Source organism: Epinephelus fuscoguttatus, linkage group LG6 (genome assembly GCF_011397635.1).
Source record: "Epinephelus fuscoguttatus linkage group LG6, E.fuscoguttatus.final_Chr_v1".
NCBI lineage: Eukaryota > Metazoa > Chordata > Actinopteri > Perciformes > Serranidae > Epinephelus > Epinephelus fuscoguttatus.
The window spans coordinates 40,443,557-40,459,028 of NC_064757.1; the positions used below are offsets into that span (position 1 = coordinate 40,443,557).

General features: G+C 39.4%; 1 protein-coding gene across 1 annotated transcript in view; it reads right to left on the minus strand.

The window, feature by feature from the left end:
* The window catches only part of LOC125890162 (protein unc-13 homolog B-like), a 309,728-nt gene that overhangs the window by 3,529 nt on the left and 290,727 nt on the right, over positions 1–15,472 (minus strand). Inside the window, exons 32-39 of the mRNA XM_049578657.1 lie at positions 9,739–9,827; positions 9,470–9,607; positions 7,517–7,640; positions 5,692–5,736; positions 3,350–3,421; positions 1,565–1,712; positions 1,404–1,460; positions 748–831 (exon numbers count right to left, since the gene is read on the minus strand). Of these exons, the coding sequence (XP_049434614.1) occupies positions 748–831; positions 1,404–1,460; positions 1,565–1,712; positions 3,350–3,421; positions 5,692–5,736; positions 7,517–7,640; positions 9,470–9,607; positions 9,739–9,827 (757 nt within the window). The remainder of the gene's footprint in view (positions 1–747; positions 832–1,403; positions 1,461–1,564; positions 1,713–3,349; positions 3,422–5,691; positions 5,737–7,516; positions 7,641–9,469; positions 9,608–9,738; positions 9,828–15,472) is intronic.

Below are 15,472 nucleotides of genomic sequence, written 5' to 3' on the forward strand. Positions count from 1 at the left end.
TTGTTTACTTTTTAAAGAGGACCATATTAGTAATTTTGCATGTTTTAGAGTGTAAAACTATAAAGTGTTAATCACTGGGTATTACTGCTGACCATTCAGTCTGTTTCAGTTCATTTTAGTAAGGTATAAAATTAATTTGAAAACAGACTTGCTGACTAACTTTATAAAGACTTTGTGATTGAGGAATCTTTTTAAAACAACAAGAGTTGCTCTTAATGTTTGATGGGCTTCGAAGTTCATTGTTCATCTTGGAAAATGTATCATGAGGTGAGGTTGTCTTGTGTATTTTGTTTTGTTGCTCCTAGTGTCCGGTATAAATCTCAAGCTTCAGTTGTGAAGCTCTCGATCACACCAACAAATAGATTTTTCTGCACACAGTTGCCTTCCCATGTGCATAATGGTAAATGATTACTTGGCAGTAACATAACGTATAGACAACTAATAGTTAAAAGGAAAGTTATTTATTGTTTGGGAATGTTTTGATGTGAGTTGCTGAGATGTCTGACTTTCCTCTAATATAATGGAACTGGGTGGAACTTGAACTGCGGTGCTCAAGGCGCCCCAGAAAAATAAATAAACACATATATAAAAGCGAAAGAACTGAGACATCTCTATGGCTGATATCTCCAACACTCAGTTACTCACTCCAAAGATTAATAAATAGCACTACAGGTAAGAGGAAAAATATGATTTGGGGTGAACTGTCCCTTTAATCGTAACTGTGTATATTGAAGTCAGGAGTCTCACCTCTGACAGTGACTTTGCGTTCCTTCCCGAGCATCATGTCAATCTGCAGGATGGCCTCTCCGATGGGCTTCTCTATCCCCGCGCCTGCAGAACACACCCACCACGTCACACATTAACGTGATTAACAACATCTTTTTATTCTCATCCTGATCTTATTACCGCTGCAGTGACCCACTTTCTTATCTTACATTACAGCTCTGAGCAAAGCTGCTAAAATCCCTTTCATTACTGTAAAGAGTGATGGTGATAATGTGAGAAGTGGATTGTGTTATAGACACACTGCCGTATCTTGTACTGTTATAGTCGGCTTTTGATGAAGTGATAATTTTTTAAATTTACAGCATGAATTAAAACCCCAACACACAGCATGGGGAATTTGCTCTGCAGCGGGAAATGCTCAAGAAATATCTCTACAATTACATCACCACTCTTCGTTAATTAACAAGGAAACATGTGAAATACACTGCAACACTGTGCCTTGTTAGTTCATAGAGTAAAGCACATTTTCGCTGATGGTAATGTCCAAAAAGTACTTCGAAAAACGTTCAGTTTAACTTCTTGAACCTCTAATGTTTGGTTGTTACATTACATTAAATAACCTCACTTGTTTCCTGTAGAACCACAAATATCCGTATTTAAGTGTGTAGTGGACTCACCCCTGTCAGGTCGAATCTTCTCATTGCCAGTGATTCTGATGCCCATCCCATCATGCACTGGAGGACAGGAAAGAGCAGAATGGTTAAAGGAAAGCCTACATACTGTTCATGCTGTGAGTATGTGTGTGTGTGTGTGTGTGTGTGTGTGTGTCTATGATCACCTTGGGAGTGCTGTGTGGTGACGAAGGTCTTGATGAGAGCATCTGTGCTCTGCGAGTACAGGGAAAGGGCGTAACGCAGCGATGCCAGTTCAGGACTTTTCTCCACGAACGCCTTCTTCAGCCCATTTCCTCCTGCGTGGAAGTATTGCTGGAAGAAAAAGAAAGCAAGCAGCATTAAGGATAGCTACAAGTATTTTACCAGAAGGCATTGATACTGTTACAGTAGACAGATCACACATAAGAATCACAAAAAGTTGAAGATAAGAAACTGTAAAAAAACATAAAAAAACTACATCTTAACTATAAACTGATTTAACACTAAAAGATAAGGACCACATCCTGAACAAAGACCATGATTGTGTCCTGGAGTATTCCAAATATGGTTAGTTCAAGCGACATACGATACGATACGACACGACACGACACGACACGACACAAAACGATACGATCAGATCAGATCAGATAAGATACGTTACGATATGATGATAAGATAAGACACAATACGATCAGATAAGAGACGTTACGATATGATGATAAGATAAGATACGTTTCAATACGATAAGATCAGAAAAGATAAGATAAGATGAGATATGTTACGATACGATAAGATAAGATGAGATACGTTACAATACAATGATAAGATAAGAGACGATCAGATAAGATAAGATGAGATACGTTACGATACGATGACAAGATAAGATATGATACGATAAGATACGTTACAATACTATGATAAGATAAGACAAGATAAGATACGATAAGATACGATCAGATAAGATATGATACGATACGATATGATACGATAAGATAAGATACGACAAGACAAGACAAGACAAGACAAGACACGACACGACACGACACGACACGATAAGATAAGATAAGATACGATACGATAAACCTTTGTTAATCCCCAGAGGGAAATTCAGGTGTCACAGCAGCAAGCCTCACATATACTGTATATTGTCTTGTATTTAAATGGTAAGATGCCTTAAGGGAACAGTGTGTAGGATTTTGTGGCATCTATAGGTTAGGATTGCAGATTGTAAGCAGCTGAAACGTCTCCCATGTTCCAAGTGTGGACTAAAAATTCAACTTTTTGTATAGGCTCAGTTGAATATTGCAATAATAATGTGTGGTTATCACAAAATCCCACGGCACACCTGGATTGGCATCACGGCACACCACTGTGCCGCAGCACACTATTTGAGAACCGCTGCACTAAAGAAAACATTATTGTTATATTATATTCCATATCTGCCAATACATATCCCCCTAAATCCTACACACTGGACCTTTAACTGGAATGACATGAAAATAACTGCAGAGTTTAAATATACACAGGTATGTACAAGTATGTAATATACAGGAAGAAATTAAGTAACAGAATGAAATGTTAGTCTAAAGATTTTTCTTTTTCTGGTTAAAACATTTATATAAGAGCACCTCTGAGTACATTTCCTGGTTTATTCTGCTGGATGACTAAATATGTGAGTGTCACTTTTCCTAATAAAGCAGCATATCAAATCTGGTGGCAACATCTCACAGTTAAAAAGTGAAAGTATTGAGCATGCTGGATATGTTTTTATATTTTGATAAAACAGCTGTTAGAAGTTTCAGTTTGTCCTGTTCATGAATGGTACAGAAAAAACATTACTTTTTACCCTCATCTTGCATTTTCTATAAAGCAAAAAAATCATATAAATGTCTCAAAATTGACCAGATGTTTTCCACACATTTTCCATGTTTTTCCTTGCCTGACATGTGACTGTGCAGGACTCCACCTACCTTGATGGTCTCCAGCCCTGCGTCGATAATCACACACTGTTTGGGCGTCAAGGTTTTGGCTTCTCCACCTCCCTGCAGCAACAAGAGTTCACAGACTGATGTCAGATAAAATTTCCTCATAAGACCAACACTCAAAATAAATAAATAAAAATGAATCAGAAACTGGAAAAAACATGATTAAAGATCTTTGTAATTTAGCATAGTTTTGAGTAGTCTGTTTGTGCTCACTTAAATACAGTGACAGTATGAATCCATTTAACAGACCAATGATCCCTCATCAGTACATCTACACTGACTGTTTTGGGTGACACGTTTCAGAGACTTCATCAGTAAAGGAGGGAAATACGTCTTCAATTTACTTTCAACATCCAGATTTTACCAAGTCTAACTAGTCTTCAGACTGCCAGCTTTATGTACCGTCTTGCATGCTGCGTCAAAGGATACTTTAATACTTTGGTGAATCTAACTGACAGTTTAAACATCAAACTCACACAATAACACAAACTAACTAACTGATAGGCGCTGATAGACCAGCAGCTGCCGAGTCTGGCTTTGAGGAGAGCATAGATAAATTTCACTTTCAGTTCAGTTCCACGTCGGACAGGGCTGTCTGTTTGAAATGTACTGAGCACACAACTGGAAAAATGAGACCTGGATTACACTGCATGAGTTGTGTGAGAGTTTATAAACGGATGGTTTGATTGATCTTTAGATCCTTTTATTGGTTAGTAAAGCTCTTAATGGCCTTAGGTCAACCTATTTATCGAATGGACCCTCCAGAACCCTCAGGTCTTCTGGTAGTGGCCTTTTAATCATCCCCAAAGTTAGATCAAAAACCCACGGTCATTTCATAGTCATTTCATAACTATGGTCCACGTCTGTGGAACAGCCTTCCTGAAGACCTGAGGGCTGAAGAGAATTTTAATGTTTTTAAAAGCAAACTCAAGACCTACCTTTTTAGCCTGGCTTTTAATTGGACTTTATGTCTTTTTTTAATTTTGTATTTATTATTATTGTGTATTTATCTATTCTTATTAATCTGGGTTTTTTTTAGCTGGCATATTCTTCTGTTTTGGTACTTATCTATTCATTTATTTATTGGCAGATTTAAAATTGTTTTTCTATTTTGAGTTTTTATCCTGCCTCTGGTGTTTCCCCACTTACGACAGTGTTTTTTAGTTCCTCAGTATTCTTAAACTTGATGTAAACACTGCAGATACTGTGAAGCGAGGCAACAGAGAATTCACCTTCTCCATAAAATAGATTCCTTCTCCGTCAGTCCCGTCATCCTCTGCTATTTTTATTAGTCTTTTATTGAGAGCCTCCTTATCTGCTGGTTTCACAGCCTCACAATGACAGACAGAAACAGTCTAAACAGCACTGTTAAAATCTGCTCTAAGATCACCATAGTGACACAGTGGGACTTGACCTTTTTCTGCAATCAGCAAATCCTCCAGAAAACCAGCCACAACTACTGTAGCTTCTTCTGGACGTGTTCTTGCAGGGAAATTTTCTCTGTTGCTGTCATGGCGTTGTTATGATTTATCTGCTTGTAAAACTAACTGGTATTCAAAATATTTTATTCCCTCTGCTATTTGTCTTTTAAATCATCTGTAAATTTTTATTTATTTATTTATTTTTTATCTCTTTTATGATAATATGTCTATTTACGTTTATTATTTATAGATTCCTTTATTCCATTCAACTCTTTGGCATATTCTTTATTTATGTTTTTTTTTTATGTGTCTACATGTTACTCTATGATGTGTTACAGTATGTGTGCAAGGCCACAAATTGCTCCTGGTGGGAATAATAAAGTCTGCGTAAAACAGGCCAAGCCCTCTGCTTTTAGATGTTATGCGTATATGTGACGTGGTGTGGCGGCATTTGTTATAGGAGGCAAGACTCTCCTGCATGTGTGTGTGGAAAAAGTAACGTAACCAAGCCGTCAAGTACAGCAGACACAGTAAAGTGCATGCTTTTCAGAAATGAAATTCTTATTATGGGCCCTTCAAAAGTCATGTTCATTTTGTCCACGAAAATGTGTTTGTGGGAATCCTGTGAACCACTTCAACAGCTTTCTTCTGCAAGAACTTGCGGTCTTTGTGGCCAATTTTAATTCTTCTAAATGTTTTGGTGGCAGTTTTGAAATAATTTCTTCTATCAATAAGCCATTACGGGGTAAAAACACGTGTGAGGTAATTGCTTCTCTTGAGACTCCGACTCTCTGCTCTGGCTTCAATAACAAACAACATGGCGAGGAGCAGCAAAACCAAAATCCAGGCTTTCAAATGTCCCTTCAGAAAAATAAAACTCCTTTTTCAACTCTCTGCGTGTGTTACCTTGAGATTAGACAGTCCTTTAGCTGCTGTGAGGAGCTGAGCACCCTGCAGAGGGGGAGGAGGAGGAGAGAGAAAGAAGTGGATGAGGAGGGATTATATTGAGACTTCATATGACTTTTTCATGCTTCATTGTACATCACAATTCTCTGTACAAAAGACAAAATGCAGTAATTCGACATGATTTACATATTTAAGGAAGAAATCAAAACTGGAACAAATCATGTTAAGATCATTCCAACATTTTGCAAAAGAGAAACACACCTGCGGACATCCACCACTAGGCGGAGGTAGAGCACAGCAGCTGACACTACTAGAATCCAATATACTGTAGATATACTACAGTGCCTTCCATTCATTCCCTTCTTCTGTTATAATCAACTTGCACAGACTTTGTTGACATATTTCATTCATTGAAAGTATGTTTAAAAAATTCACGAGCTTTGCTGTTTGAAGACACAACAACACACAAACATGGATGTTGAATGTGAATATGACTGTATGTAAATTCTCTTTGTGAGTTCGAAACTGTTGCCGTTCAGTGGCCGATTTTCAGATGTTACCAAAAAGAAGAGTTTTCAAAGACAGTCTGTGCCTGCTGCTCAATCACCATGGGACAAAAACATCATTTTGAAAAAGTCATTACATGGAAATCAATGAAGAAAATAAACAAGATTGACTGATATTTGTAGTGAACGGGCAGACACATGCACAAATTTTGTCCTTTAATAACTGTGTGTGTTTCAATCTCCTTCACTGTCCCCTGAATTCTCTCATCAGTATGTAAAGCTGGACTTGTGATGACTGTAAAGACATCTGACAGAAGAAGAGAAATACGGAATATGGATTACTCATTATGCAACTGCTTTTTCATTATCTTCTGTCTGTGCTTTTGTTCTTTTATCTTTGCGAGGACCAGTTTGAGACCTTATGATTGACATGTTTGCAGTAGAGGACTGGTTTTGACAAAGAAGAAAAATGTGTAGAATAAAATAGATGATGTCTCTGGTTCTGCTTTGTCGATTCTGATCCATTAAAAAACAAGAAAAAATCCATAGTGAGTCTGACAATGATATGAGAATGCAGTGCTAAATTGGTGGAGAATCCCACACTGTAACTAACTGCACTCCCTGAAGAAATATTTTCATATTTTTTGGAAACAGTGATTCCAGAGAGAAGCAGACAGAGGGGTCTACAGTCTGTGTTTGAAGGATATATCCAGGATGTCAAACTGACTCAGCAGCAACAACAGGTTAAAAAGACAAAGATAGTTAGAAGCTAAAGCCGAACTATAGGCTACAGATCACAGTGTAAAAGTGAACCACCACATCACTGCTGATCGCCACACAAGACAATGAATATAAAGGGAAACTTTGCTGATATTGAACCAGCTGTGTGGCATCGCAGTGTGTGCAGATGAATGATGTTTGGCTTCGCCCCCGTGCTGACGCCAGCAGGGATCTCTGGGGATCCCAACACTTTTCAGGGTTTGATTTTGGTTTTGGAACAGGGAAGAAACGTTTATCTTTTTCCAACCTCTCCAGGTAACGAGTATCATTAATACGCGACGTGCCCCAGGCACAACATTTAGCTCCAGATCCACAAAACCAGCCTGAAAATGAAGGAAATCTGAAACAACTGCTTTAGAGTCAATGGAGCACAGTTGTGTTGTTGTCAGACCCTGGTCTGTGCCTACACGATGCTACGTTATGATTGGCCAGTCTGCATCCGGGGATGGGACTTAGGGAAGGGTCAACTGGGTTTAGTTTAGAGATGGAGTTGGGTTAAGGCATGTAGTAATGATGGTCAGGGTTCAGACTGTACGTACCAGGCTGTCGTTGCTCTGAGGCAGGACGATGGTCTTCTCCAGGCTGCTCAGGACGATCTTCCACAGATCCTTCAGGATCCTCTTCAGCACAGTCTTCTCACAGATGTCAGCAAAGATACTGAGACTGCATCACACACAAACACCAAACATATGAGCTAAAACTTGTCTCGTCAAACTGTCTTGTACAGTGGTCATTGAAGGTGTTTGTGCCCTAAATGCTGCACAAAATAGTAAAATATAATGACACAATAAAATGTTATAAGTTCAAATGGATTGTTTTGACCCGGGGTTGGTGTTATTTTTTATATGAATGCACCTGACCTGTGTCTACAAAAAATAACTACCCACATGAGCCAACATGATATTTTTGAAAGGTTCTAATCTGGCTTTTAGTACAAACACAGCACTGAGACTCCATGACTTTGGGCAGTGGTTCCCAACTGGTCCAGCCATGGGGTCCAGATTTCTCCTCAGTCATTAGTTCAAGGTCCACACAGCTGAATACTTTCAGTCCCATACTTGCATTAGGCCATGTCATTGAGCTAGTTTGATGTCTCTGTCAAGTAGCTGTCCATTAGTCACTCCCTCTACAGCAGAGAGACACACTTCAAAATAAAAGCTCTGTGCTGGGAATTTACTGTACTTAAAAATAAAGTGTGTTTTCTCACAAACTTGACACGTTTCCAAGTCACTTACAGTCCATTCAAAATGTATCCGCAATCCACCAATTGATAACCACTGACTTAAGGTAACCAATGATCTCCTGCTTGCTGCTGATGCTGGTTGAGGGTGGGCCCTGATCCTAGTTGACTTAAGTCCTGCTTTTGATACAGTTGATTACAGCACCTTAATCTGCCACTGAGAGACACTGTAGGAGTAGCAGACACTGCTCTCAAATGGTTCATCCCCTATCTATCAGACAGAAAGTTTATGGTTACTCTTGGTAACTTATCATCTATTGCCATTATGCACTATGGAGTACCTTAAGGCTCTGTCCTGGGTCCTCTTTTACTCTGTATTTACATGCTTCCTTTGGGTAAATTAATATTCAATCATAAAATCTCTCTCCATTGTTATGCAGATGACACTTGACTTTATGTGTCTATAAAACTAGGATCTTGTTTCTACGTTTTATTAGTGGCTGTGGAAATTTCTGGCATCACTGCAAACTGTATGCTGCTTCTAAATGGCCATCTCTGTATGTCCACAGACTTTTTCATTCATATGAGCACATTTTTGAGCACAGATGTCTTGAATGAATTGACTTCTTTTGCATTGATCTCAGCCTGGTGAGAGGTTACCTTCCTATCTCCTCTGCAGTCCTTTCCAAATTGTCTATTGTACAGACGGAACCAAGACAAACTTTTTTTTGTTGCCCCAAGTAGACACAGTTTCACAGCAGTCCCAAGACTTTACAAACTTGTGTAAAGACCAAAATCAATATGGACTATGCTTTCACAATGTTCTACAGATGTTGGTCCCAAAATTCGAAGAGAACTAAAAACAGCAAAAAGCTTTTAAACACGCTGCCCCTTCTTCCTGAAATAATGTACAGACGGAGCAGAAATAGTCAGAGCTGATTACTATGGGGGAATTTAATGCACTTTTAAAGGATCAAAAAAAAAAAAAAAAAAAAAAAAAATTAGCACCCTCGGTCAGCGTTGATGTTTCTAAATTTTCCAATGAATTTGTTTTACCTGTTTATTTATCATCAGTTTTTTTCCATTGCATTTTAACTGGATGTTGTTCTATAACCCATTATTGGTAACATATTGTCCAAAATTGACCAAAATGTACTTGATGATCTTTACAGAACTACGCGACTGAGTTCATTCATTAAATTAGTGGTTTTATGAGTAACAGTAATTTACAGTAAAAGTCACTGGTGCAGTCGTCTGCCAGCAGCTTACTGGACATCAGGAGTCACTGTGAGTGTGTCATGCTTTGACTTACTTCCCGTCCAAGAACTCCATGAGGGGCCTCAGCATGGTGTCAGCGTCTGCCTCTGCAGTGTTATGGTTGGGGGGGCCTTTGATCTGGTACAGGATCTCAGCCATCTGACGCATGCAGCCATTAATACGAGTCTGGAAACTGGAGAGAGAAGAGCCAGAGACAGAGACAGAGTTAGACGAGAAAACTTCTGCAGGGCTCACAGAGACTTGTTTTTCAGACATCCATGGAGTATGGTGTGTGTGTGTGTGTGTGTGTGTGTGAGTGTGCACCTTTTGGCAAACACAGTGCTGAAGTTGTCCAAGAAGGTGTTGAGCTTCACCTGCAGCTCATTGAGGATGTCAGCCGCCTCTGTATCCAGCTACAAAACACACAGAAATGAACAGGAGGAGATAACAGGTTATTCAAAGCCTTTAACATCAGTTATATACAGCCACGACTGGAGAGCTGAAAAACTGAAAGGTCAACTTGATGCAGCGGTTACAATGTCTGCTGCAACCTGACTACTACAATGTAGGCACAGAACGACCATAAATTAAGGACACAAGCCACCTCACTCGTGCTTTGTTCTCACTCCTTCCATCGAAACAATGCTACAGGAGCATCAAATCACACACAACACCTGTCTCAGTAACAGCTGCTTTCCTCAGACAGTCAGACTGCAGAACAGTTGACGCATCCATACACACTGCACTGTTGCTGTAATGTATCACTGTGTTGTATGTTCTCTAAATTCAAATTGTATGTGATGTTTACTGTTTGTTGTTGTCTGGGGATATGCACCCTTTGTGTGAGGCAGAGAGTGCCACAGAGCACAAGAACTGTCACTGTATACATGACAGTAAAGTTGAACTTGAGCATCCAGCTCCTCTTGAGCGAGGTTCACTTATTTACATTTTATCTTGCCGTTTTCTTTTGGTGTTCTACCCCTCTTTATCTGTCTGCCTATCTGGCCCAGAAAGACCTGAAACACCTAAATATAACTCAGTAACACACACTGATTGGATTTAAAAAAAATCAAAAAATAAAAAGCAAAATAAGAATTTTACTTTTTTAAACTATACTAGGTCTATCAACTACACAGTACTTGTACACTGCTGCGAAGAAACTGCCTTTGATACAAACAAGACAACTAAAGTTTGCCTATATGTGTATTAAAAGCTGTGGTTCTTTATCTCAACTGTGATTAACAACTAAAAACTAATATTAAATGTTAGCATAATAATAGGGCCCTAAGCAGAGCAGGAGCCTCAGTAACCAACTGTGTTTAAGTACAAAATTGTGCATATGCTCATTTCCACACAAAGAATCCTATGAATCTGTTCAAGATGTTCAACTGTGTGGTCAAAAAATAACTATTACATCTGGGTAACACTGTATTTAATTGAGACAACTGTAAAAACAAAAAACATTTTTTAGTGAAACTTTTGAACATTTTTGGTCTAACCCTAACCCGACTGTTATTTAGCTCTACATCGACCTTACTGTCATGATGACTGTGTTCTTTATCTTTCTCCGTTTCTCACGACAAGTAGTTCTGCATTTAAGGGACAGCTCTACCCTAAATCAAAAATGCATATTCTTCCCACTCACCTGTGGTGCTGTTCATCAGTCTAGAGTGTTTTGGTGTGAGTTGCCGAATGTTGGGGATGTCAGCTGTAGAGATGTCTGCCTTCTCTCCAGTATAATGGAACTAGATAGCAGTCAGCTTGTGGAGCTCAAAGTACCAAAAAATGCATTTAAAAACTCAACAGCAATGTCTCTTTCCAGGAATCATGACCCAGTTACTCAAGATAATTCACGGACCTTGTTATGAGCAGTTGCATATTGGAACTATTTTTTCTCTATTGAACTACAACTGATAGCTGTTTCACGGGGTAGAAGAAGGCATTCATCTACTGGTAGCTCACCTAGAAGGATGCCATTAATATCTACTGTACATTTCATACTATTATGAAACACAAGCCTCTCACCCATGAGTAGATGCACACTTCCTTCCACGCAGTGATGCGACTGGAAGGTGTAGTTCGGTAGAGAGAAAACAGTTCCTGCTGTACATTAAAAGTGCTCACAACAATGGATTATCTTGAGTAACTGGGTCACGATTTCTTGAAAGAGACACTGTTTTCCAAATGAGCACCACAAGCCGAGTGCCATCTAGTTCCATTATATCAGAGAGAAGACAGACATCTCTACAGCCGATATCTCCAACACTCGGCAACTCACACCAAAACAATCTAAACCGATAAGAGGAAAAATATGCGCTTATGATTTGGAGTAGAACTGTTCCTTTAATGTCTACTCGGCTAAACCAAAATGTTCACAAGTAGCTCTTTATAAATAAATAATAAACAATCTAGACTGATAAATAGCACTACAGGTAGGAAGGAAAATACATACTTTTGATTTTGGGATGAACTGTTCGAGGCTATATTTCTCAAAAGGTTTTTCTTCACTGTATGACATTTTGGGGGCATATTTTTGTAAACAAGCCTGTTCATGCACAGGTAGATGGGTGTAGAATACCAGTAGGTGGGATTTAACCTTGTTTATTGCATGCTTGTGTGTATGCATGTTTAATAAACACAGACTTTTTGTGCATCGAGATATGCTTTGATAGATAAGGCCCAAGGTGTCTGACACACTGGATAGAAAGTCTTTGATTTGCTCTAGCAGGAGCACTGCAGATAGAACAAGACACAGCTGCGTCTGCTGGATATTAAGAGGTTACAGTCCAGTGTCTCTGTTGTAGGACAAGTGATGCAACTACAGCACACTCTGGAGTAATTGCACTTACATAAGCATAAATAACCAAAAGGTGGTTGTCTTGGTTGTGAGCTCTATTTCTGTGCTGCAAGTTGAAACTTTTCCAACAAACTCATGTTGAAGTTCCACAAATCAATATCAGCATCTCCTCGGTGCATTTTTGGATGTTTGAGCAGAGCTGTGCACACAGTTTGCAGCAAAATAAATATGTATGAAGCCGTTCCGAACTGTGGTTGAAAAGGCAAACGTTACACAGTACATGTATTAGTGCAGGAATACATTTCGGGTGTGTAGATGAGTAAGAGTGTGTAACACCAGATTCATTTCTCTGTGTCAGTGGATGAGACATTGTAACTACAGTGAGTCAGAGACACACACAGCGACTTACAGTATGAGTGATGTATACAGACCAGCAAACAGGAAAGAAGTGCTGACTGAAATGCAAATTGCAGAGATGGTGACTAAACAAGATTTTCAGCTGAGAAGAGTTTGTGGATTTAACAGGAGGCGAGCTCATTCATGCCTCTTCAAACCCATTCAACAGTGTGTGAAAAGAGCGCTTCAGGTTATAAAGAGCACGCCATTTCCCGAAGCTCAAAATATACCACGAGAGGCTGAATATGAAGTAAAAATAATTTTTTACATTGAGTGGAACTCATTTGACGGCAGCAGGCTGACACTCTTTCTTCTGTTAACAGGCTCTTTGAGAGTAGAAAGCTGAAACTGGTGAATAATAACGTACAATAAACCTGGTGGGGAGCACAGTGAGGCTGGTGTTCAGGGCAGAAATAAGGAGGAAGCTGCTGAAGAACTGATCTAAAATTAGCCCTGACACTTACACACTGATAATGTGGAGACTGTTTTCTGTGTATGCATTTTCAGCACCCAATAATCCATATTGGAAGGGACTCTGGGTTCCCTGTAGCTCACTTGGTAGATTTGACGTCCCATAAAGGCTATGTCTTTGTCACAGTGGCCGCAGGTTCGATTTCAACCTGTGGCCCTTTGCTACATGTCAACCCCTCTTTTTCTCTCCCCCTTTCATGCTAAAAAACTGTCCCATCAAATAAAGAAAAGGGACTCTATGCAAAATTCAGTGTATGAGTTGTGTGGACACAGTTCTCAACCTAGCAGTGGCTGAGCTGACAGCTAGCAGCTAACGTTGCTAAGTCCATAAGTGGGGGAACCGTAGGGTGGCCGCTGCTCCTTCGTGACAATGATGTCCTGATATCAGTAACCACCGTATGCCTGCAGTGCAAAGTGATTGCAAAGAGCTAACCAGTTGGATACACACATATACACATGTACGTGCAGCCGGACCTCTTACCACAACCACCCACGAGAAGCTGGAATCGCAACACACGCACAAAGGTCACATTGCTTCATTCTCTGCTCAGGACACCATTATTTCACTGTATCTTTACATCAGTGGTTTGCTGCTATGTTAATGCCCTAAATGTCGCATACAGAACCCTTTACTAAGGCGTGTGCATTGCCAGACAACAAGGACACCACAAACTAGGGAACCTTCTCTGCAAATCTGACCGGCGACAACGTCAAAGAGCCGCTGTAATAATTACAGTTAATTGTAAGCTAAGAGGTCAGACTCAGCTGCAAACGCCGCTACACCTGTCAGGCATCTGATGTCCTCCAACCTTGGTTTACTTCAGCCCTGACTACACTGGCTGCAGGGAGGCCCCGGAGCCAAAATACAGTGCAGACAGTCCACCTGCCTTTGTGGAAAGATTTTAATAGCTTTATTGTTTTGTTTTGTTTTGTTTTGTTTTGTTTTGTCAGCCCTGCGTGCTGCTGGAACTGGGACCCCTGTTTGGCTGATTGTAAGTTCAGGCATGGAGATCAAGTTTGAAAAAGTGGATTATAGTTAAACATCCAGTTATCCTTGCTAATGCTAATCTTTCCTATTATTTAATTGTCTTTAATAAAGAATGTCCTTTTTTTAAAAACACATTTTCTACTCTATATAGTGTGTGTCTTTGAAGACAGAAGTCTTCGAAGTCGGATGCATTGTTATTATAAACGACAAAGAAATAGGCATGCCATGGAGACAAAAACTTTACTAAAAGGACTTTGGGTTTAGTGGTTTTGATTCACTGAAGTTGTTTGAGGTTGACGGCACAATCCAACTTTTGAGTGCAGATCTGTCAGACTTTTATGACTCAGTTTCAGCCAATACTAGTGTGTGATCAGTGTGTCTTCATGGTTTTGAATGGTTTGCATTTAGACTCAAATAAATAAGGGTAAAATACAAAGAAGTGACAGTGACACGATGGGGCCAATGGAGCCAACTGCTGCTAAACCAGAAACCGTCTACTTTTGTCTTAAAATGATGACAAATTTTCAATGCATGCTGCATCATGCTGTGCATCATACAGATGTCTTTTTAGGTTTTATTTCCTTCCTTCACTCCTCCGCAGACACCATGAAAACTACAAAAAAGAAAAATCCCAAAAACAAGTTCTGAAATTCAAATCTCCCAATTACTTCTAGAGACTCCCAAAAAATGTCAATACAGGCCACTTAAATGAATATTACAATCAGATACAAAACCAAATAAAGGTGCACTATTACTGTGTGGACCTCTTGGACCGTGCAGAATATTATTAATTTGGGGCCGTATGTACTTCCTTTGCAACCACTTCGGCTCCCTGCTCTGTAGCCACGTTGCCGCTCTCTGCCACCATACTGCCTCACCCCATAATTCAACACGTACGACCCCTGAACTCTAGACATGTGACCTATTACTCTAGATCAAAATAAACTTACATAAAGAACAATACATTTTGAACTGTGAATAATATTCAAAAGTGGTATGCTTTAAATTATTTTAATATAAAGTTTCATGTGAACCACCTGTTTCCTACATTTGAATCAGTTTTTAATGACAATGAATTCAAACGTTGATGAAACTGTGACAGAAAATATGAAAATCATTTCAATTGAACTTCAGTACAAAATGTCCCTCAGATGGTTACACATGCCATGAATCTATCAAACATATCAAATACAGTTTTGGTGGACATCCGCATGCCAATATGATGATTAGGCTGCATTTGTGTAATAACAGCAAGAAAACCTCATGTTTTTTTAGCTGAGTTGTTTTGTGATTAGTGTTAATATTGGATTTCAGATGTAACAGCCAGCGATGGCGCCTTTGCAGCCATTTTGACACCGGTTTGTTGACACCTCTGCAGTTGTTTTCACCAAGAAGAAAGAAATTCA